At 33.0% G+C, this 26,082-nt stretch overlaps 1 protein-coding gene across 1 annotated transcript in view; it reads left to right on the forward strand.

The window, feature by feature from the left end:
* The first annotated feature begins 14,132 nt into the window (after positions 1-14,132).
* The window catches only part of LOC130900569 (nephrin-like), a 288,962-nt gene continuing 277,012 nt past the window's right edge, over positions 14,133-26,082 (forward strand). The window contains exon 1 of the mRNA XM_057811268.1: positions 14,133-14,421. Coding sequence (XP_057667251.1) covers positions 14,133-14,421 — 289 coding nt within the window. The remainder of the gene's footprint in view (positions 14,422-26,082) is intronic.

Consider the following 26,082-nt stretch of genomic DNA (forward strand, 5'->3'; position numbering starts at 1 on the left):
GATCTTTCAGGACGAGCCAAATCCAACGAAAAATTTTTGCGCACAAAGCATTTCGAGATTCCATTAGAGCAACGTAGAACAGTCATTTTGAATAGTACAACAGCATTTGTTTGTCAAAAGTCAAAAAAAAATCAAAAAATCAGAGACGACGAATTATTTCCCAGCGTGAGCCTTCAAACATTAGTTCATACAAAACGTTTTTAAACAGTCAAATTATTGAATTTATATTTATCTGCCGTTGTTTGGCATCAAATTATTTCTTCGTATTCTGGCAAATTGACAATAAAGGGCGAAGTCAACGTTTTTTTACAATTGAAGAACCAGTTGATGCGCTCAAATTACATTTTTTGAAGTTACTTCGATCGGAATAGAAAAAATTGAATTTATTAAAAAAAAAGTTTCAATCAATATTTTTTTCCAAATATCACTGATTATTCGATAATTATATACATTTAGCTCAAAAGCAAACTAATATGTATACAAAAAGAATTTTCCAAATAATTCTAGAAAGTAAATAAACAAACAAATAAATACAAAAGCATTGTAAGAGATTGGTTCTAAAAACAATATAAAAAAATTCCTGTTGTATATAAAAACATATGTAAAATAAAAATAAATTTACTAAACTTTATACTTCTTAATCATAACTTGACAGCACCGGCTCTACGGTCTATGTCGTGGACTAGTTCATGTCATTTTTCCCCCAGAAGGAAATTTCTTTTTAGGTGCTGTGATGTAGAGGTAAAGCTGCTAATTAATATGTGAACACCGGTATTTGGAATATCACCTTTACGATGTTCCTGACGATTCGCCAATCCGCTGGTTACTCGATATCTTGGCTATAGCCAGTCTCTTCCTATTGGCTTCCACCACACAGTCGTGGAGTTTTTCCATCGTTTCTGACACATCCACACATCCATGGGTGGATCGATCTCGAAATTAATTTTTGATAACCAGGTAGAAGATGTACAACGAATTGTGTTTGTTTCTCAGTGTTTTGCCGGAAGCTGAGATCTAAACGTCAAGTTTTTCTCTTTCATCAAACTTCTTCCGGAAGACGGTTGTTAACCCTCGTGAATTTTTGATTCAAACAAAGATGTTTTAAATTCTTCGAAGGCATGGTCAGACTCTTCTAGCAAATGGTTCACTCCTTCCTGTCATGGTCATGATCTCCTTCAAGCGCTACTCGATTTTGGTGGACTACTTTTGGTTTTCTATTTGAGATCTTGTTTATGCTATAGATGACATAATTGCTCTTATTCAATTATTTTTTCTTGTGATTAGTGAAGAACGAATCTCTCTTTCATATATATTATTTAGAAATTGAATAATTTTCACTGTACTATGTCAAGAACGGTTATTTGACCAAAGCGTCTGGATTTACCACACATAATCGCGGTAAATCAACGTTACTTGGTTAAGTAATTTCTTGTTTTATTCCTATGAACTGGTTTGAGTGATATACATCTTATCGGAGGAAATAGGGTTTTCAAATTGATATTTGAATGATAAGAAGTTTTATTTAAATTAATCGATTGTATACATCAAAGCAAATCAATCAATTATATATTGGTTTATATTTCAATTTGTGCTTCAATTAAATATTATATTCAAGAATCGTAGTTGATGTGTTTCATAAACACGATCGAATGTTTTGATTATTTCCACTTATTTTTTATGTTATAAAATAGAAATAAATATCTGATTCCAAATTTTAATCTTCTTCATTAATAGATTAAAAGAGATAAAAACTTTTATCTATGAAAAATCTGAAATTAGTTCACGTGCCAAAAACGTTTTTGCTACCTTCAGTATTTGGTAATAGTTGCACAGTAAAATATTTTTAAAAGATACGAGAATTCAAAATTTTGAACCATATTTATGAATTATCAAGTTTTCACTTCTACTTTTATAACATGATTGGTAAAAATCGCCTTCCTTGAGATTGACAATACATAACGTGGTATACAAGGTCCCAAAAGTACCTACTCTGACCTGAAGATGGCGGTAGTTGCTTTAAAAATCCCACACAGTCTATACAGCATACGTTTCAGGTTTGAAGACGCCATGTTGTTTAGTATTGTTTGACAGCCATTAATAGTACCGTTTTCAGTGAAATTCTAAACATGTAAAATATTAGTCATCGTGATACAATAATTTGATTTGGAAGGCCTTAGCCCAACCAATATAAGAGCTAAACTAGTTGACGGCTTCAAAAATAGTTGAAGAAAATCCGCAAAGCCTCATTGGATAATCGTCTACTGAAAGTGCGCGAGTTTGCAGACATATTAGATATCTGAACAAAAGCAGCGTCGTGAAGATGTTTGGCAATGTAGCAAGAGTAGGTAGGCTTCAAGCTAAGCAGCTGACAGTCGCTAACCTATGACGCATGCGTACTTTTTCAGTAGTATCACTAGTGTCTTTACCTAATAGTCACACCTCGTAACATAAATCATCAATATTCACTTTTTTTACTCCATAATTCGGTATATACCTATGCTATGAAAAAAGTACTATAATAATTTTGAATTACCAGATTGAATTATGATTTAATTCATGACGAACACACGCCGAATTCAAAGGAAACAAATTTTTGTGGCAAATATCTTTCTCACTTCTCACTTTTTATGGATAATAAAGTACGACATACATGTAGATAACTAATAGATAGTAGATAACTGTTTTCTGATAAAACTATGGCTAGCGCCAACTTCTAGATGTCTTCAACTTCTTCATTTACTAATATCATACGAAGACAATGTGGTTGGAAACACTGATATTCATCGAGAGAAACTACGATCACAAAACATATTCACAATAAACGTGGATCAGAAATCAGAGAGCAAATTGCAATTGAAATTTCGCTCGTAAAGAACTCCGATTCCCAAGGCAATCAGTGTGTGAAAATAATCATATCTCATGTGGATTGTTTTAATTAAGAGTGCCATGAATTTGCACAGAAATACGCATAAATATTCATAAATTGTTGTGGATCGCATATTCGCGCCCGAGAGTTCTGCTTAATTAACTTCTTTTCTCGGATTACGGTCCCTCGAAAGAGCAATGGATTTGTCGCTGCAGTTTCAGACCTATCCGGCATTAATATTTTCTATACGTAACAGGATAATTATTCCTTTTAAGGCAACTGAAAACGTGATAGAACTGGGAATGAGCAGAATCATCAGAGAAGTCGTGTGATTAGTACGGGCGTAAAACATGAACAATTGATACAACATCGTTAATGTTGATAAGTTGGTTAAGGGCTCTTCATTCTGATACAATTTATGTTAACAATCCGATTGTTGATAATTTACCCACGTCGTTTGAAGCTACTACTTAAAATCCACTATTTTCTTTTCATATTCAGGAATATACATTTGTAACTATATTGTTTGGAATAACAGAAGACGTACTCAAGCTCTTATTTCTTCTTATTCTACATTAATATCCGGAAACCATCCATTATTATGACCCGACATCAATCATTCAGCTTCATATTGCACTAGACTTCTAAAGGTGAATACTACAACTGATACTATAACTGCCGATGGTAACAGACGCTAGTCACTGTCAGTTTGTTGTTCAGTTGACGTTAACCAAGACATACAAGACATAGAGGTTCACAATTACTGAACTATCCATGGAAATACCAAAAATTTCACAGTATAAAATTGTGATCACCGACAAGAAATATTGCGCTAGATCCATAACACTAAGCGACTTACATATATCACACTTAATAGCAATAAATGGGATAATTTTTCATAGACTATTGGTACTAGCGGATAAGACTTAAATCCTGTTGACAATCTAGAAAGAAGTCTACTGTAATAACTTACGTCGTTTACAGGGAGCTATTCAAAGAAGGGACTATTTCCTCATCCATAACAATGCACGACGTATAGTGTCAAGTGGAGAATTTTTGACCACTCACCATACAATCTTGATATAGCACAGTGACTATTTTCTCTGATAAAAAGAGATCATGTATTCACATGGATAACGCTTCGAACATCCTCATGGTATGCTTGGGAGCCAAGCTCCAAATGTTCGTGTAATATTCCAAAGATGGACAAATCTGGACCTTGTAGAGGATAAGAGAATATAGCTTTCTGGTCTCAAATAGAAAACTCCAAGTTTTTGTGGACCTGCCTAAGCTAATTTGGCTACATGATTAAAAAATTCAATCCAATTTGTGGTGATGGTGATGATCTTTGTTCAGGCAGGATCAAATCAGCCTATTTTGTAAAAACGGGCAGTCTGAGTCTTTGCTCCACTGAACGTAGATTGTGTACAACCCATTCCAGATTGTTTTCATGATCGGTTTCGATGGAAGAGGTCTGTTGTTACCAACGGATTTGGACACCAGTGTGATATCGTCGGCGAAGCTTTTGATCTGGTTCGAGTACATCGTTGACGTACATAAATGCATCCCTTGGGAATACTAGCATTTATCCGAATTTATCCGAATATTCGTTACTTCTAACATTCCACAAACATGTTTAAGTACAATATACTAGTGAGTAAAACAATCGACTCGACTCGTACGCTCACGGTCAAAAGTCTCTACCAAAAAATCTGTAGCTTCCATTCTTATTTTGACCTCAACATCTCATATCCATTAGTATTAATTTTATAATAAGTGGTCTATGTTATTATGAAAACATTTCTATGGGAAAGGAACAATATCGAACGGAAAGTGTATTATGATTAACAGTAAAGGAAAAACAAATTTAAATTCGTTAAAATGATAATTTATGCAAAATTAACACATCAATGTTTGGTATTCCCTCCATAGGTTCTATTAACAGCTTCCAATAACTTTTTTCATGGGTCGAATAGGTTTCTTCACTGGATCTTGTTTGAGGCTATCCCATTCTTCAGTGAGCGCCGTTCTGATTGCGTAGTTATTGGTGCAGGATTTCTAGCCTTAATTTTTCCGTTAAGTTCAATTCATGAATGCTCTATAAGATTCGAATTATTCTACGCGCTGGCCAATCCCTAAGGGTGATTTCTACATCCATTAAGTACTGCTATACGGAATCTGCTGAATGTGACGGGCATTGTCGTGAATAAGAATGAAGTGATCGCTGATGGAACTAACATCTGTCCCAGGTATCGGTTAATCCACCATCATTTTCAATAAAAACCCACTCGGTTTTTGTTTCCATTGGAATACGCGGTTAATTTGCAGCCAGTAGTTGCCTTTTTGGTTCAAGACTAGCTGCCTTAAGTTTTTTTTTTGAAACTCCTCGCGATTCTCTCAGCTTTTATTTCACACAAACACTAGTGGCGTTTTCAAACTTGAAACATATGCTGTACAGATTATATACTTTCTAAAATAGTGGTTTTAGGTGAGAAGAAAAACTGTCAAACTTATGTCGCACTAAAAATGTTTCTTTAGCTCTTATATTTGTTTGATTTATCAAAAAAATATTCACTTTGTTGTTTACTTGAGATATTCCGGGACCTTGTATTCAATCTACCAAAAAAACGAGCCAAGATTCATCAAATCCAATGCACAAACAACCCACATACAAATTATCAACATGCTAACTACCTTGCAAATTAATCTAAGAATATTGATTAATTTTTTATAACATCGTTGTTTTCGAATGGAAGGAGCGAATAAACTCATCAAAAGAAATATAAAAAGTTAAATGCTCTCAACTTGTTTTCATTTACTATTTACGAGGTGAAACCAAAGAATACGCTTAAATCGTTTTTATACATCTCAAATCATATGTATCATCTTCTTATATATTAAGATAAGTGATGACCAGTTTGAACCTTGGTTTCGCTGTTGATTGTCATTGAAAATAGATTCACCCTGTATCAAAATATGGGAAAGAAGAAAATTCGGTATCAAGGACAATGAGATCTAGTAATGATGGGAGATTACCACTAGTAAGATGTATTGATAGAATGGATCGAGAAGAAAAAATTGTTCACCAATAGCTAGCTCAAGGCCAGCAGTGATAGTTTTAGTGTCCTCGGTGTTCTCGATGGTTGGCATATCACTTTTAATCTCTATTTTAATAATGTGGGCATATTGAGGCCTTGGAATCAATTAAAAAAGGGTAAAACTAATATTAAACAAACTCAGAGAACAAAATATTAAGAAGTATCTCTCACAAATAATTCTTTTCCATAATTCTAGCAGATGGATTATCCTGGAAGTCGAAGGTTACTAAAAGATGTACCTCAAGGTTTAGCTCTTCGACCAACGTTTTGAAACGACCTGCTTCGGAATAACAGTAAAAGGCTTTATCGATGATATCGCGATAGTGGTTACAGAAAATAATGACGATACCTCAATACATTAAGTTAATCTTTCCAGCTAGTTATATATAATTATATAGGAAAAATCAACTTGAGTCTGGCACCTAAAAAGACGTAAACAGTTGCCTTAACAAAAATAATGAAGATTGATTCCATTCAGTTCAGTCTAAGTCTTCAAATACCAGGACGTTTGGATTGACAAAAGTCAACTTTTGGGAAGCATATCCGGTGGACCGAAGTATAAAGGGCAATTACAGCTTCTACAAGAAGAATCATAGACAGTGTTGCATACCTTCAAATTCTATACGCTGCCTCGATTTAACACGCGATTAAAAAATAATTCACTGGTAAAAATTTAAACAAATAGGAAAACTTTTTGAATATCAAGGCTATACCGATCCAAGTCACTAAATGCAGCAGATATAATCTCGTGATTGAAGAAAAAGCTGCGAGATATGACGACCATATATGTAGCAAGACAGATCGACACACTTATAAAAAGGACGCCGAACCTACAGTTCAATATCTGAGATTGTTCTATAAACGGATACAACTTATTACGAAATCGACTATTTTATGAACTAGGTCTTGTTTGGAAACGATTGCTTTGGAGATTACCTTCACAAAAGGAAAAAGACTGACTAAATGTATGCTGAAACTGTTGCTAAGGTGATGACATCCACCATATCTTGTTTGTGTATAAACGACGAGAGGAAGCAAGATTAAAGTACAAAAAAATCATTGTAGACAGCTTCAACATGAATGAAATGAAACTATAGTTGGTAAAATCTAAAATAACATGGAAAAGGATATGAAAAGTTGTCCAAAAAATAATAGAAATGGAAGAAAAAGAAAAAAGAATGTTAACGAATGAAAACCATCATGTGAAGAATCCGGTACAACATCTTAAAACTGAGAAATGACTTTACCATCAGACTCTGAAGACGATATCTTGATTATCGAAACGCGCGTCGAACAGGGTAATTGTGAGTGTTGTAGTTGTGTAAACAGTATAAATATCACCAACGGTTCCAAAAATTCCAATTTATTTCAGGAATTATCCATCATTTCTTAAACATTTATCAAGAATTCTCACGAATGAATATTAAATTCGAGGTATTCAGTATGAAATATCGATAGACCTGTAATATATTTCTATCGGATATTTTGATTTATCAATTCAGTACTAATGACCTTCCACGCATATTTCAAAAATTGAAATGATTTAAAGGTCAACGGCCAAAATATGTTTGGAGTTATAACCTGTTTTTGACAAATTTCATTATAATCATCAAATCAATTTCTATATTTCAAGAAAGTGATCGAAAATTAAGAATGAGAAAAGAATAGAGTGGATATGTACGAGGAAGACCTCAGAAGTACTAAGAGAAAGAAAACACAAAAAAATTTGGAAAAAAATAGTTTTATTTTAAAACATAATAGTTTTCTAGATCCATATATCTCCCACTGATGTCCAATAAGCTCGATACCCTTCTTATGATAAGAATAGTCATTAACTGTCTACATAATCTCACCATTGATGTAAAATCCTTGACCAACAAGCATTTTTACAAGTGTTGGAACAGAAAATAACTTGAGGTGATTAAATCTGGCGAATAGCAGGTAGGTAGCAGTTCAAACTTTAATTCATTAATTTTGGGCATGGCAATAACGGATATTTGAGCTGGTGCAATACTTTCTTCATTTCCAAATTCGGTGGTTTCGGTTGATTTTCTTGCTCAAACGTTGAAGCCAGTTCGCACTTTATTTTTAAGATTATCCCACGCGCATCCCCAAAACCCGAAGCCATGACCTTGCCTGCAAAGAGAAGGTCTTTGCCTTCTTTGGAGCCGGTTCTCCCTTTTCAGTCCATTGTTTTTTATTGTTTGAAATGATATACTCACTTTTTAAAATGCCTAACATGCACGCTAGCTCGCGCAAGTTTAATCATATGGTTGACCACTGTGATTTCTGGTTTTCGCAGGTTATACGGCGTCGTTTAAACTCTGGTACCCAATATTGTACTGTTGATAACGCAGGATCAGTCTCATCCAGAGTAGAATCTGATCCAGTTTTTTCCCATGTTTACAAATTTAATGAAAAAAATTGATAGCTGCCAAACGCTTTCAAACAAATGTCATCTCTAGGTCAGACCAAGTACTTTTTGGACCATCCTCGTATAGTAGCGATAGGAGATTTATATAAATGAATATAAATATAACGTTATCACAAATATAACTGTCGATTATAACAACAATACCCAAAATTAGGTTCGTGTAAGTGGGGTTGTTAATAATTCACATATTGCTGAAATTTTATGGTCATCGATAATTCACACATGGGACATTGAATCACGTGAAATATATCACATAAAATATCGAATGAGAGATAGAATGTTTCGTCAATTATTTCAGAATCAATTATTCGGTAGTGTCTATTGATAAAACAATCCGTTAATTATTTTCTCTAGATCTAGCTGGTCGTATAAAATAATTGCCTGTGATATGAAGCTCAATTATTTCAACGAAAAAATATGAGTGAGATCTGAAATAAACGCCATAATAGTATAGTAAGTTAACATGATTAAAGCCCTCTGTAAATTTGATCCGAATGAAAAATGTCTATTGAATCTGTAAGGAAATATTTGAATCGACTTGTAACAATTAATGAGTTTTTTCTAACAATTTTCCATGTATAATATTTTTTGAAAGTCAAATTATTTTTTTCCCTGGAGATAGGACAAACAAGAAGACAGCTAAGCGTCAAAGAATTCAGCGCAGCAATCGTATCGAGAAGCAACTAAATATATCCCGAATGAAAATGCTCAGTTATCCAAAAAGCCAAAAAACTGCATTGAAAGAAAATAATTATCCGGAAAGAAACGATAAACAACATATTCAAGAAAAAGATATATTGTTATCAATTGAGAAACAAAACATTTGTCCTCGCTATATTTACAAGAAATTTCCCCACAAATATCTAAAATCTAAATAACAAAAACAAAGAAAAGGACAGTGATGCTGTCTATATAGGGCAGACATCTCAGTATTTAGGAAATAGACTAAAAGGTCATCAAACAATTCAATTATAAAGATTCGAAAATTCTTGGAACGGAATCTGATTAACGAAAAAGAAATGGTCACATTCATACGAACGAAAAAGCTATGAATAATTTGTGTAAAATTTTTTAATACAACTACAAATAATTGATATAATTAATTTTGTACTTCCAGACGTCATCAACTCTAAACAAGAATTCCAGCTTGTAGAAACTTTATTGTACTGAATTAGGTTGAAGGATTAGCTCCATAAAATTCGTTTCAATCAATTCTTGAGTTTCTGTGTTTATCCTGGGTGTCATTGTAACGCTGAAGATGTATAAGAATCCGAAACCAGCTCCTTTATTAATGAGAGTACACGGAAAAGTAATCACTTTTCGAGGAAAACCAAATATAACTGAATAAACCATTGGTTATCAGTAATTTCAAAATAAATCCGATTTCCATGTATTTATGACAAAATTGATTTGGTTGCCGGCATTTTTCGTTGCGTATTCATCTTGTCTGTACATCCTTAGACTAAGAACTGTGTTCTTATGATTTAAGAAAAACTCGTGTCTTTTCATTAATATTTTTCGATTGAAAAATGAATCCAGATCACAGGAAATCGTTTTTCTCATATCTCCACTAGGGGAGTTTCCGCTATTCCTAATTTTCCATCATTATATTTACCCCTAATACACCTGATATACAAACTTCTATAAGTTTCTATAAGTTTAACTATACCAATTCCCTCTGTATAAATTATTATTTTCATAGTAATGCTTTCTAAAAGCTAAAATTTACATATTCATCTTTGATTATGGTCATTTTCAACACTATCCCCTAAGTTATAGTCACAGTTCGCTGACCCATGATTCAAACATTCCATTAAAATAACTTCAACACGCACATAATCATGAGGTATCGCAAATGTCTACTTATTGTCGGTTGTATATACATTCCCTTGATATTTTTGATAGTTTCAACGAAATTGCATCAATAATCCAGCACGTGTTGCCTCAAAATCATAACTACATATTTGTATGCATGCTTTACAAACAGACACATATGTTACACATGTACACGGACACTCAATATTAATGTAAAACAAATATTCATGAACATTGTCGTCCTATATTCACGATGGCCTCTGAACTAGGTATTCGAAAATCTTTATATCTGTACACTACTACCCTCTAAATTGCTCTTTGACTTTTATGATCATCAATTATTAATCAATAATAATAATCAATAAGGAAGTTGAGCCGTAGGACAGAGGTGTCAAATTTTTCAGAGGTCCATATCTTAAATTTTGATTTCGTAGGTGGGCCAGATTGAAAATAAAATAAAATTAACTGAATTATTGTGAAATTTTATTTATTAAATTATATAAGTATATAATGCAGGGTTGATAAAAATCATATCAAAGTTATAAAAGATGGTCTTGTGGGATGTAAGAGCTTTAATCTCATTAAATTTTTGAATTCCGTAATCAAATTATGCAGAAGTTGAGAATATTTAACCAATTTTTTTTGGTTCACCGTGCCGAATGATTTTAAATGAGGATAATAGTGAAAATATTGATTTTTTACCTGATTTTTCCACAGCTTCAACGGCTTGAATCAATACATTGAGTGACAATCAGATTTTTACCCTGAAACTTTATATTCAGTCAAGTGTTTATTCATATCTACCGAAAAGACACAATCAATCCACCAGACATCGTCATAATCAATTGGTTTGCCTTTTCTTAACAAGAATAGGGTCACGTAGTGCAAAAAATCTTTTTCGACTTAGCCAACAGTCAAATTAGGGACATCAGAAAACTTTCCGTCCAAATCTTGTAAAAATTGCCTGAACTATCGGTGATTTTGTCCTCTGCTCCTTATAAAATTTACAATTTTAAGTGTAGGTTGCATGACATGTTTGGATGTCAATGATTCCTGATGAATTATTTAGTGTTATCCCACAATATTTTCGGTTTTAATTTAGTTACAACGCCGTAGATTTGAGAGTAAGAGTATTTAAAACATTTGTTGAGAAATCGAATGAAGTCTAAAAGCTCTAAAAAACATGATTCTTCTTTCTGGGACACATTGCGATCGTGGGCCTTATTGATACGGCCCAGGGGCCGAAAGCGGCCCGCGAATCATATCTTTGACATAACTGCCGTAGGATTATTATTTTGATAATACTGAACTTACCGTATACACTACCACTACACTAAACTCTGCACCTTCAGTCTCTGAAGACGATACCTTGATTATCAAAACGCAATTCAATGAAATTATGAATATTGATATTCTAGTACTGTCCTTTGTTTCGTAACATTTATTTTCTTATTTTGGCCATTACTAAATAGTGGTCCGTGTCTGCTAGTGATCCTCTGTACGTTTTTTCCCTTTGTGGCTGCGACGTGATCTATTTGGCTTTTGGTATAACCTCCTGGTTGTCTCCAAGTTGCTTTAGAGTGTTCAAACTTGGTTTGGTATTCATTATTCCTGTTACTTAGGCTAGCCTGTGCCCATTGTCGTTAGTTTCATGATGGATAGTTCCCTTTCTATTTCCTATCACACTTCATAGGTTATTCTCTTTTCCTAGTTTTGCGTTTACGTCTCCAATTAATATTATTTTTAATATTTCCTCTCCTACATGACTTAACTCATCATAGAAGTAATCTTTTCCCTTTTCTTGTACCACCTCTGTTGGTATTGATAAACGTAACATGATTGATATTTATCTTCAGTCTTATCTGCTATTCTTCCATTAACTGGTCTAAAATCTAGTATGCAATTTTCCATTTTGTTCCTTACGTAGTGTCCTACTCCTTTGTTTCCGCTTTTTAATTCCTGGCTGAATAGGAGTATGTATTTTTTTGTCCGCTTTTTCCCATCTCGTTTTTTTGTATTACCGTGATATCTATGTTCTATTTTTTCATTTCCTTTGCTTTTTCTTCCATCCTTCCGGTTCTCAAAAGGGTCTTTATATTCCATGTTGTTATTAGTACTTGTTGTCTTTCTTGGTTCTTTTTCTTTGATCTAGTTTTGGTTGGTTGTTCACTGTTATTTTTGCTGCTTCGACATTGTTTCTATTGCCGTTAATTCTTTCATTTTTGCTTTTAGCAAATCCGAAAATATTAATTTAATATTTATTAATAAACAGCAAAAAATAAAGTGATAAATATCGGGTATTTGAAAATTGATATTTCGGTTTCAATTTGTGAATCTTTTTATATGAATTCGATGTAGTGATGATCAGTGGCGTAGCTAGGCTGGTGGAAGTGGGCCCATGGCCTCGCACTTGAAGGGGCGTCACGAGGTAATTTTCAAGCAACAAAGTTTCGAAATTTTCAAACAATTATCTATTAATGTTTCTATATAGTTTGTTGATTCACAATTCAAGTCTATGCTGAATTTTTAATCAAGCTTAGTGATTTGATAGAGAAAAATGTTATGTAAATTAGTATAAAGTACTAAAATATTCCACGGATCATATACAGAAACTTTTTGTTAGATTAAATTTGATGAGATGAACTGTGGGATTTTTTATTTGTGAAAAATTCGAGAAAATACTACCAGAACTGTTTTTATTGGGTCGTTATGATACCAGAAGTTGAAAAGCAATATGTAAAAAGTCAAAAACACCGATCTTATTCAACATGATGAACATCCATAAAAACGTCTGATAAATTACACTTTTATACTTATGGAAAGTGGATGGAATAATAAAGAAAATATGAAGATGGAATTGTAACTCAGAAAGGGAAAATGTTAAGGGAGGAAACTAAAAGCACCTATTCATGAAATTCAGACAATTACTGTGATGGCGTTTTGGGTTCAATCACAGTCAGGAACGGATTCAAACATCCGCTTTGTGAATATTGTATAATACATTCATTATTTAATAAATAAATCAATCTAGAAACACGATTTTCATTTTAATAAGTTCAAAATTACAAAATGAAAACACTATTACCGCCTTTACTTCGAGTGAAGCTTTTCGAAAGTTCGAAGTAACGGGACATTTGAAAGCCAACTGGTAGTTTAAGCTCTTGCTGGATCTTTTTGGGAGTAATTCTCTTTCAACGGAAAACTGAATGAATAATAATTTAAATGATTATCATTTCATAGAGAACATTTACAAGTAGTATTGTATATGTATTGTTTTCAGAGAAATTAAGGAACTAGGGTAATACTTAAATTCCAAATTTTGAATTAACCGTGCCTCCGTTGAATGTAATTTACATTTGACTTGTTTAAATCGAAGTGAATTTCTAATATAATGTTTTACCAAAGTCTTCATGGGTTACGAATACGTTTATATCGAAATAAGTAGGATGTAAATCAACACCAAGTACTTTTTGTTATTCATTGCAAGACGAATAAAAATATTTATGAATTAAATAAAACAGATTTCTATAAATTGAAGGTACGACTGGGAATAATATGGAAAACCAGTATTGTTGCAGTTATTGCAGTTAAATTTAATGAGATGATGGTGTTCAACTTGGGTTCTTGTAGCTCTGTTAGCAGTAGTAGTAAACTTGAGATATCGAAGACTTGAACTCAACATTAATCGTCGACTAAAAGTAAAAAACCTCCTCAATTTGTTATCATTTACAATTATTGTAAAAATATATCAATATTAAGACATATAGGAAATAGTAACAAAGATGAAAGATTCTTTGTCAACTATCAAAGAGGAAAATGCACAAAGGAACTTGCAAGCATCAATAAATGTGGTAAATTGGTTCAAGACATCGCTAAATTTTTGAAGCAACCAAACACAGACACTTATAAAGAGAGAAGAATGACATCAAAAATTATCGCTAACAAAACTGGTGATTTTATAGGATTTTGCGATGGGCCCAGTATTGGCCCAGATCTGGATCAAATATGTACAACTCTGGTCCTAGGTTTGAAGTTATCATTGACCCATACTTGGTGGGACTTTAGGATGATAACAAGCCTGCACCTTACGATGGCCGACTCAAACTTCAACCAGGCTTGGGCAAATAATGGTTTGCCAAAGCCGGGTTTCCCAGAGTTGGCCCAAGCTAAGCCCCTTCGTTCAAGTGTGGGGGCTCCTACAAGGAATGGTGATTGAAAACATATAGAGTAACTGCTGAACTGCTGAAGATGATGTTAACAACACCATAGAAGATTTTTCAGTCTGGAAAGCATAAAATAATCAACATTCGTCTCCAAGCCTTCACTTATTTTAAATCCCTTAGTAACTATATTATGAGAAATCCAAGAAATGAATATTAACTGCTTTCTTTTGTGGTTGTCAGTTAAAGTACGTGTTCAAAATTAGATTCCATATTCGTTCGCTGGAGTCACTAGCCTACAAACTCGTGTAAAATCTTCCATTTTCAACACTTGTTATAAATAAATCAATCGATTCGTTATATCTGAATTCGTTTAATATAATTCGACTTCCAAAACGAAGGAGTCTTATCAAATACTGTAAAGCTTCCATCCTGAGAGTTATTAAATTATAAGTTACTAGAATTATAGCCACAAATTATAATCTACTAAACAAAATCACCTTTAATTGAAACAAGTAATATGTAAAGTCTACATAATAACAGCAGTTAGGGCGCTATTCACTATTTTGAAACACGCATGTTAATATGCGATACATGCTAAGTGTTTCCATGAAACATCGTACACAAATTCACGTCCTTGATATTTAAAATTTATGGCCCGTCTCTATTTATCTCGCATTTCTGTATAATTTATCGCTTCATTATAGTTTTTCGTGCAGCTTCAGGGGCGTAACCAGAAAAAAGGCAAACATTGTAATTATAACACGAATCAACACTGCTTTTGTTGCTCTCTATATAAAATTAATATCAGATGTAAAAGTCTGACGTCTTCATCTACATCTCATATTACGAAAATCCAAAACGGCCACAGAAAAAAATATAGTTACGGATTGTTAACCATTGGGCATGAGCCGCCCCTTGCCTTCAGATAATAGTGTATAATTTAGAAATTATACTCAAATTAGAACCTGAGCTATGGAGCTTTGAGTGTAGAAAAATTTCAGAAAAAATAAAAGTCAAGTTGAATGTTTCCTCACAGCTCTTCTCAGGCTCCACCAATCAAGTCATATAATATCTCAAATGAAAGATCTTGATTCACTGAGGCCAAAATGATCGACATATCTCGATTGGAACAGGAGATATAAAAGGCCGAACGTATGAAAGCATGGAAAATTTATAGGGAAAAAGTCGCATTTTAGTATAACTTGTGGAGGGTTTAAGTTGAGTGATTTTCAATACTTGATGACAAAACTATGCATAAATACCTTTTATTTAAAAAAAAAAAAAATGAAGAGAATCGGCCGGATAGAACGGCCGGGCGGACTTGTATTAGATTTGTATAATTCTTTTCAATATATAGATGATAAAGTTCTGATTTCACAACTTTAGAAGCCTATAACTCAGAAACAAGTTATCGTATAAGAAAATTTTTATGTCACAGCATTATTTTCACGTCTACTCAATTTCGAATTTTTCGCATCAAGTCTTGTAGACAGAAAAATGGTTGAAATTCATAACAAAACAAGTTTTCAACTTCAGTATTTGGTATTTGTATCATTCTTAGTGACCAATTGATGATTGTATTTACGCCAAAAATTTTATTCTTCATCGCATTTAAATGAAGTATTTATTTTCATTAGAAAATTATATTCAATTTTCCCATTAATGATTTATAATTATTAGTATTCCTATTGTGGTATTCCTAGTTTTTTGTTTTAGTTCTGTTCTGGTAATTTACTCCAGAGTTGAGTTGATTTTCGCTGTCCATTAAACTTCGTTTTATATGGAAGTACGAGTATTATAATCAACAAAACTCCATACACAATTTTGGTATAAAAATAAAAGTGTTCAAAGGTGAATTCAACAGGATTCAGCAAAAGTCTTCATAAATATAAGTTAATGCATAGAACAAAAATTAACGAAGCTCAAATCACTGAAAAAAGATCAAAGTCCGACGAGTTGACTGGCTTTAGAACTTGCTTGGTATGTTAACGATTAGAAGTGAGAAAATGAGTGATAATAATTACAACAGAAAAAAATTGCTGTATAGGAAGACTTTGATACGAAGCAAAAAATTTTCCAGAGAAGAGAAAAATTAGGAAGTTAAGGAATGATATGGCAAAAGGCAAAAATGGAAAAGGGCATCAAGATTGAGCAAATTTGATGAGGACATAGGAAGTACAGAAAGAACTAGAAAAAAAATCGAACACCAGTGGAAAAGAATAAAAAAATAACAATAAAAGATATCGACAATAGACTCGAACGACTAGAAAACGAGAAAAGAGTAGACAACATTGTGATACAGTGAGTAGAAATAGAGACAAAAAATCCAGGAGAATCACGATCAAAGAATCACCTGACGTAATGGAAATTTTTCTGGACAAATAATTAAAAATGAAAACAACGGTAGAAAGCTCAGTGGAGTTAGAAGAGACGAAAGAGAAAGTTGATGCTAAATAAAGAGAAATTACATTTAAAACAGGACAAAATATTTCATATGATGTATAGCTTGTCCCTGTAAAATTTACGGATTGTTAACCATGGGGTATGAGCCACCCCTGACCTTCTAATAGTAGTTTTGAATCATTTATTCAGTCATACAAACTAGATAGACATATTATGTAAATATTCATTAAAAAATCATTATATACTTAAATATAACTTCTGTTTTCGCAACTTCGAAGGCCTATAAATCATAAACGGGAGTTCGTTTAAGAATCTCAGCATCATTTTCACGATTTTTTTGCATCAAGTCCTAGATCACTCTATATATGTATATTTTTTCACCACAACCGAAAATAAAATCGAAGAAATCTCAAATGAAAATCCATTTACTAGAAAAAGTGTTTTAACTGGGGATGTTTTCATAGCTTCTTCAACGAAAAGAAAAGTATTCGTGTAAGTGGCTCGTTGTGTGACAAAAGTATTATCGAGATAAAAGCAAACTTTCTAAAGAAGTTTTCTGAAGTATAATATTCCTCCGGTAGCGACAATGGCGTGTAATAGGAGCGATTATGAAACAATATTGACAGATTTGTTTTATGTTTGCTATCACATCAGAGAATTCAGGGAAAAGTGAGTCATATCACTCCAACATAAATATACATATCCAGCGCGAGCACTTAAGATATTAGGTTTTTCGAAACAAATATTCAAAAGCATATTTGTTCGAGATAAACGAACAAATTGAAAAGCTTTTTCAGTCTATACGAAAATTCTATTCGAGCAAGTGATATTTCATGTAAGCACACAAAATCTTATCAGATTATTTGGAATTAATCAAGAACGTATAGTGGATTGACTCGCTATGTTTATTAGTGGCGACTTAGGGAGAATAAATTTTCAGTACACTACACAGACGGGACAAAAGTCAAGCCTAAAAAAGGTTGATTAACTGAAATGAACTGACTACCATTTTTTCCAGCTACCAGAATAGTCCCAGAAGTAGTTGACCTCACCTAGAGATGCCGGTAGTTGTTTGTATTGGAAAGTACACAATCTATTCAGCATATGTTTCAAGTTTGAAGACGCCACGTTGTTTGGTATTGGTTTGGCAGCCATTAATAATGAACGTTTCTAGTTACTTTGTAAACATGGGAAAAATTGGTCATCGTTGACCAATTGCCCATAAATGTGCCCATAAAATATAAAAGATGAACCAGATTTCACTGTAAGATACTGCTTCTTCGTTGTCAACAGTAGAAGATTGGGTAGCTCAGTTGAAACGACGCCGCACGACCAGCATCGCAGTGGTCTATCAAATGAGGTAATGACTCCAGAAATGCTAAAGAAAATTCACAAAAAGGTACTTGATGATCGTCGATTGAAAGTTCACTAGCTAACAGATATAGTAGGCATTTCAAAAAGTACAATTCATCGCATATTAACTGAAAATTTGGACATGAGAGAGATGTGTATAATGGAACAAAAACCAGCGTCGTGAAGATGTTTCCATCGAGTGTTTGACAATGTTTTATAGCCAAATTTTGGCACCTTTTCATATTCATTGATGGAACGTGAACAATCAAATCAATGGACTGAAAAGGAAGAACCGGCTCCAAAGAAGGCAGAGACCATTTTATCTGCAGGCAAGATCATGGCGTAGGTTTCTTGGTATGCGTGTGGGATCATTTTCATCGACTATCTTGAAACTTATTGCAACGTTTAAGCAAAGAAATCAAGTAAAAACGGCCGCGATTGGCTAAGAAGAAAGTGTTGTTTCATCAAAACAATGCACACATCAATTTACAGGGTTTTCGGGAATTTGAAGCAAAAATATATGTTTATTTAATATATAATAGGAAACTGTTCAATTTTTTGTTCCGTATATTATATTTAAACCCTATTATCCCATAATTGAAAAATAAAGTACTTTCAATGCCAATTTTTGTACATTTATTTATTGTATCAACCAATCGCGATCTCCATTATACTATTTAAAAAAAAAGAACGAAATATTTGAATTTGAAATTGAAATGCCGCCAGAAGCAGAAGAGAAACGTTTAATACCCCTAATGAATCAAGAGATGTCGCTGAATCGAGAACTCGAGCTGGCTATTTATAAGATATAAGTGATTTTGATGTCGAGAACTTTCCAGACAATCCATGTGGCTCCTATTCTGTATTATATAGGTCATCAATTATATATTTATTTCATAACTGTGCCGCCACCTATGTACGAGTCAATTAAAAGTTACAATTCCTTGGCTCAACAGTTATGGGGGGTTGAAGCCAGTGTTTTGTAACTCAAGAAAAGATGATTCTAATAAAGCAGCTTCCGTTGACATGTTTAATAAATACACGTGGTGTGATATTCACAAATTAGTTTTATTGTAACAAAACAGGTAGGATCCTGGTATAATACATATCCCCCAAATTCTGGTGCTTGTATTCGAATATTTCTCATATATAATTCGAATAATTTTTATATTCTTCACTATCACGTGTATATTTATCAAGATTTGTTTATTGAGCTTGTTATGAATGTTGTTGCGTACGTTATTTATTATCAAAATTATGAACACCCAAATTATTCGAATCTTAATAATTAACAAGTTTAGTGGTTACTGAAAAACATTGCTGTCTATTTTATCAAATGCTATTGGCAGATAAATATTGCAGTTCTAAAACCTGAATCGAAAATGCTGTTTAATTTCAGAATATAATTGAGTATGGTTTCGCAAAATTCATTAGAGCTTGTTCGAAATATTCAATCCACCAATTTTCCCAGAGTAAATCACATAACTGATAATCCACGATTCATTCGATAAAAACTATATTTTCAACTTCAGTCAGAAGCTACCAATAAATTGAAATTCAAAGCATGATATTGGATTATTGATACGAGTTCATTATTCGGAAAAAGCTCCTATAGAAAATTGAAAAATAGTTATTGACAACTCGTTTTTTTGTTATTTTCAAACAAATCTTCAAAAGGACGCATTTATACAATTGTCAAACAGAAAATATAGTTAAGACAATCCTCGTACGTCGATTTTGAGTGTGTTATTAAAACCAAATCCTTCCTGTCACCAAAACCGAAGTGACCCAATGGTTATTACAATCCTGTGGGTTGCCAAGGCTTACAAATACTTGGATAGGGTGCTTTCGCTGGTTCTTTGGTGAGGTTGTCTGTGCAAAATACAAAATCTACAAAATATTATTATTTGAGCTCAAAGGTCTTTTTTGGGTACCCAAAAAAATATAAATTATCTTTGAATTTAAGTAAAACGTCGAATAACTTTTATTTATTATATTATTGATTTAATTGAAAATATTGGAAAAAATTTTTTGTACAGTATTTCTGGTAATTCAAATTCGAAACGCAAAATTGGAAAAACGAATCAATGTTCAAGGCACGCCTACATGGAAACGGCTTATTTCACATTAATTCACTACACAAGCTTTTTCTAGGAAATCAAATTTTCTATAAGAATACGCATCGCTAAAATTTTTTAGATTTTTAATCGACGATACACTCCTTAATTTTATTATTAGGGCCCGAACTTTGAAGATAAATTTTTTTATTATCATGAATGATAAAATATCACAGTATCATTAAGCAATATAATCCTTTTTTGGTTAGGTTAGGTTAAGTTAGGTTAGGTTAGGCCCAGTATAATGTAGAAAATTCAAGTTTTCAACTGTATAGACTCCCCTAAAACTATTGATATTTTACGTGGAATGTCATGAATTTTACAAAAATATGTAGTGAAATATACTTTCAAATTTGATTGAAAATCATTGCTATGAACAGAGCCTGTAGTGTCATGGAGGACGTTTTGAACGTATCAATGGAAATGATGAATAATAAACATCAGTATTTAGTCACATATTGAACAATTATTTGTATAAAAACATGCTATCGACACAATAATTTCATTACCAAAAGATTGACCCCGCCTACAGCGCATGCCCGCTTTCTTCTGGCCACATAGCATCTGCACGGAGCGATCGGAGGTTGAATAATATGAATTTTTCGAACCCTTGCACTTGCACGCTAATATATTTGAATATATTTTGTGACGGGAAATTTCATTTAATGAGCTAAAGAAGATTTTTATTGGGGCAACAAGTGTTTTCTATGCCCAATTCGTCCTTACATTTTTACCTTGTATGATTTTCCAAATAACCAGGAACAACTGAAATAGAAAACTTTGAAAACAAACGCGTAGTCATGTTCCATTTGTGGGTTAAAAAAATATTCCTTGAGAGCTGTTCAATCACTAAAAAAAAGGTTATTATCATGATGTTTCAAAGAAAAAATACAACTGATATTATTTCAACGAAACACCTAAGGTGATATTGAATTTCAAAGAAGTTTATAGAGATCTTTGTGTAGTTAAAAATGATAAGAATATAAATTCTCTGAACGAATTGAATGATAAAATAGTATAAGTAAAAACTTTGGTTGTTGTGATGTTGAATTGAAGAGCAAGATTTTTTCTATTTCTATCTGGTGTTGTAACATATCAGATACTATTTGGTCGACCAAGCAAAGGTTGCTGCGCTCTGGATCGAAACATTCAACAGATTAAGCATCTCATCTCTTACTTACATACAGAAGCCTTGTGAAGTGTATATAAATCAACTGAGGGCAAAAATTTCAATCAATCAATAAGGAAACTTGTAGGGAGTTTTTTCATCCATTTTTATATCAATTTCAAGATTAAGACTGCCCTTGAATGAGCTGCAAGTTGTGGGAGATGATTTTGATGATGTGGTGGTGCTTGAGTACGAGGGAGGGAGTGAGTAGGTAGAACTGATTGGAATAAAAAGGATATATACAAGAACTAAGATTATTTTTTTGAAATATAACCATACAGAAATTGTTCTGTTACACAAATAAATATAAAATATGAATTTACATGATCATGAACACACAAAATATGCTTAAAATAATTTTTGAAGGTAATTATAAGAGATATGAAAAATTTTTTAAGCACTAAATATTAAAAGCAAATTTAAAAATGGGGTATGACAACTTATCAACGAATAGTAGGAGCAGTACACACTGAAATTAACTTCAAACTTCAACCATTAGAAGGCGTTGTTGGTTCTAGAATCGACACTGAGATTTTATTGAACTCTCAGAATGGAGACATCACTTAATGAGTCGTGTGACTAACACAAAGATGGCGCTACCATTGTCAAATCCATTTGACGTTTATGTAGTACCAGCTTTTGCGTGAAATTTCATGATATTTCGATTAGTTAGAAAAAAATGACAGCCATTTAAGTGAAGTTACTTTTGTTATTTAACAATTTCGTTTGTTAATTTATCATTGCTTCTTGATGAGAAAAAATACTGTACAAGCTCATCAATGTCTTCAAAAGTGTTACCCGGACTCTGCTCGATCGATAAGAACTATTTGTTATTGGTTTGCTGAATTTAAACTCGGTCGTACAGATGGTGAACGTTCCGGTCGTCCAATTGAAGTGGTCAGAGCTTCCTCATCCACCTTATAGTCTAGATCTGGCACCCAGTGAATACTAGCTATTCTTTGATTTTGAAAAAAGTGCTCATCGATAAGAAATTCAGCTCAAATGAAGACAAATTCTTCTATAAGCGTTGGAATTATTGTATTGCTCTTGAAGGAGATTAAATTGATGAATAAAATAGATTTTCAGCGTTTCCTTTAAGTGAGTCATACAACTTACTGAATGATGTGTTTCTTCAAAAACTTCAAGGTGATAATAAAACAGAAGTGACTACTCAACCTCAATAATTGAACAATAGCAGCATTCAGAAAATTAACTTTTATGTAATAATAAAACTAGATAGATTATATAGCAATTCTTTGATAATAACTTAGCTATTTTGCTACGTCCTTTGTTTATTATACGACAATATTGTGACATTTTGGTTTAATGCAGCTTGAGTATAAAAAGATTAATTGTACCTAGATTTTCAAAGTTGTATTTCAGTAATTATCATCTTGCAGAGTTGATTCTTAAGTTGTTTCACAAGTTATATCAAATACAGAGTGGACATAAATATGAGAGTAAATTAATGGATGGATGGAATTAATTTTCTGACCAAAAACTAGCCTAGTATCGGCAGATGAAGTCATTTCACAATTCACAAGAAAACGTCTGAATTGGAACTAATATATTTTACTTGAATATAATAATTTAATGAATGCCAAATGTGAACTGGAGCGCTAGAAGGTTTTTTTCGAGAAAATCTATTGAAATAAATAAAAAAATTGAGTACAGTTGCTGAAGAAATAAAATAAATTTGTATATTAAATTCAAACACTCGCCCGAACTCATATTATCCGGTTAAATATGAAATCAAGTTCCTCCTCTCCCCACTTGTGGCTCCCCTAAGATCTATTGAATCCCAACATCGTCGAATATTAACCAAGTAAATCAAAGTATACGAATTATGGATTTTCATTTCCTGTGGGTTGATCTGATTTTCTCTTTTGGGATTTCCACTTGTGGTAAAAGTTGAAGTTATGAGAATTAGAACACGCATTACTTTGAATTACTGTTAACAAATAATACCAATGCCTTTAAAATTGAAAATATGTTGAATTCATTGCTTTTCCAGAGCTGGATTATTGTTCGAATGAAATTTGGACAACATAGTAACCTGTGATTCGTGATTTAATGTAGATTCATCAATTTATTCCTTCCTCATATTTTCTCTAGTCTTTGAGTTCCAGCAGTTTGATATTGCAGTTGATATTAAGTCATGTTAGAATCAAAAATTGATCAAAAATTGATCATATTAGCAAGATACATATTTATCTTTTAGTGTAAATTACTTATATCATTTAAGTGACTTCGTGCTCTTTTCTATGCTTGTATCTTGTTTTCCCAATGTACATATTATGTTCTGCTACTAGATGAGGTTACACCATTTTCGTTATTGATACATGTATGCTTTCTTTCCACTCCAGTCAGGAGTTTCTCCTTCTCTATTTAAGTGTTTAAGACTCTGAAATTGAATTTTGATTGAACATAGCAATTCACTCCTGTGTAAGGGACTATGGATATAGGTTAGTACTGGCAACCTCGACTTAGAACGGTCGTAGTTTACTTGGAAACCTGATGCTAGTACGTTGTGCTTCATGTTCCACGATTTGGAAACTTAATTAGCTAACCTAGCTCCCATCTTCTTCTCTTATTCAACTTCCTTTCTACTCTAGTTATGAGTTTTCTCTTCTCTATTTAAGCGTTTAAAACTATAGGTGTTTGAAATTGAGTTATGGTTGAGCCTAAGAATTTAATTTTAGTGTCAATGCCTTATGAAGGACCATTTATAGGTTGAAGTATATTCCTGTATAAATGACTATGGATATAGGTTACTACAAACAAACTAGAATGGTCGTAGTTTACTTGGAACCCGGATGCTATTACACCTTTTTCTCTTTTTCAGCTTATTCTTAGATATTCACAACTAAGAATAGATTTTTCCACATTTTCTCATCCAATTCTTCTTTTTTTTATGCAATCTACTAGCAATTGACGCTATTTTGCATCTTCATTGCAATCTTTGCATACAAAGTTCAGTGATAGAAAAAATTGTTAAAAAAAGGGTTTCAGAAAAGTATGAACCACCATTAGACACTCACCGGGAGGACTACAACCTCCCATGGAGAGTCTAAGTCGGGCACTAAAGGTTCCTTGCACGATTCATGGCGAGAGGATGCGACAGTAGTGCTAGCTATACACACTCTCGATTTATTTAGCTACTCGCTATGTTTACAATAAAATCATTCAAACGAATACGTTAGTTACTTTATATGTCCACTTTTACATATAATACAACTGAAAAATTATTTGTTGGACTCCACAAGAAGTGAAAAAATAATTGTTGGACATCGTGGGGAGTTTGGAGTGGGCTAATCAATTGCAATCATTCACGGTCCTTGATTATTTTTCTTCGTCAATAAGTTTTGCTATAAGTAGTTTACTAACTATAGAATTTTCTTATATTAAAAAGGAATTTCTATTGAAATATGAATTTGAAAATTACGTTAATAATCCCAGACTTTCATACACCATATTTATATAGAAATAGCCGAGCATTATTGTTGATTCCAAAAGTGTAATTTTTAAAAGTTTCCATCTCCGAGCTAGAGCATCATCATCAAAAGATGCCACTTAAAAAATCCATTAACTAGTAATAAAACGTAGCTGGAAATGCATTCGCTTCATATCCGAGGTGACGTATACCGACGCAACGACAGCTTATTTTTTAATTACTTTCCAGATCCGCTTCCGGCGAACGAAGGCACGAATCACGAAATCGTTGAAAAATGTTTTAAAGGGAGGTTCGTCATTAATAACAACTTGGTGACTGTCAATCACGACAAATGCGTGTCGATATATTGGGGGGAAGAGATCAAACTGAACGTAACTGTGGTTTCGAGGTTTATACTTTAATTAAATTGTCAATATATAGGAAAATACTTCAATAATATAAAATCTTTCAATGATAAAGTTAAAGTGGATGTTTCGTTGTTTTGTCACTGAATACGCAGTTTTGTTGGACATATAAAAAAACTGTTTTTGGTACTGTAGCTCGTAAGACTTCATTTTGAAACCGCTGCAGTATTTCGAAGTTGGAATTGCTTGCAGAGTCCCCCTTAATTGGTCTAAGTATAGCTTAACACAACAGCAGTTTGTTTTCCAAAGTCAATCAAGATTTAAGGCAAATCATCCAATACATTTGTTCAAATTTAATGCCATGTTGTTTCTTTTCCATAAATATATCTTTCCACCAAGATAAACGTCTGTCAAAATGAATACCCATATCGTTTAACTGGGTTAATTGTATATTGGTAGAAATGACACGTTTCATTATGTAAGTTATATATTTTGTATTGGGTACATTGATGCGATTACTGGATTATGATGTAACTTCGGAATGAATGCCCGCTAGAAGATTGAAGATATAGAGTCGGCCTCAGTTAACTTCATTGAGGAACCCCAGCTTTGATCGAACTCAATCCTGTGAATTCATCTTGCTGTTTAACATGGTAACTCTTTTTTGAGTTATCCCTATCATCACTCTATGTATCTGTTCAATAGTACTAAGGGCAGATCTAAAGCCGAACTGGTGGTCTCGAATAAGATTTCTGCTTTTAAGAATTGAAGTCAGTCGTCTCAAGAGAAGTTTTTCGAAGACTTTCAAAAAAACTGGTAGTAAGCTGATTAGGCGATATGATTTTAATTCATCTGGTTTTCCCCTGG

The sequence above is a fragment of the Diorhabda carinulata genome, chromosome X (assembly GCF_026250575.1).
Source record: "Diorhabda carinulata isolate Delta chromosome X, icDioCari1.1, whole genome shotgun sequence".
In the NCBI taxonomy this organism is placed as follows: Eukaryota; Metazoa; Arthropoda; class Insecta; order Coleoptera; family Chrysomelidae; genus Diorhabda; species Diorhabda carinulata.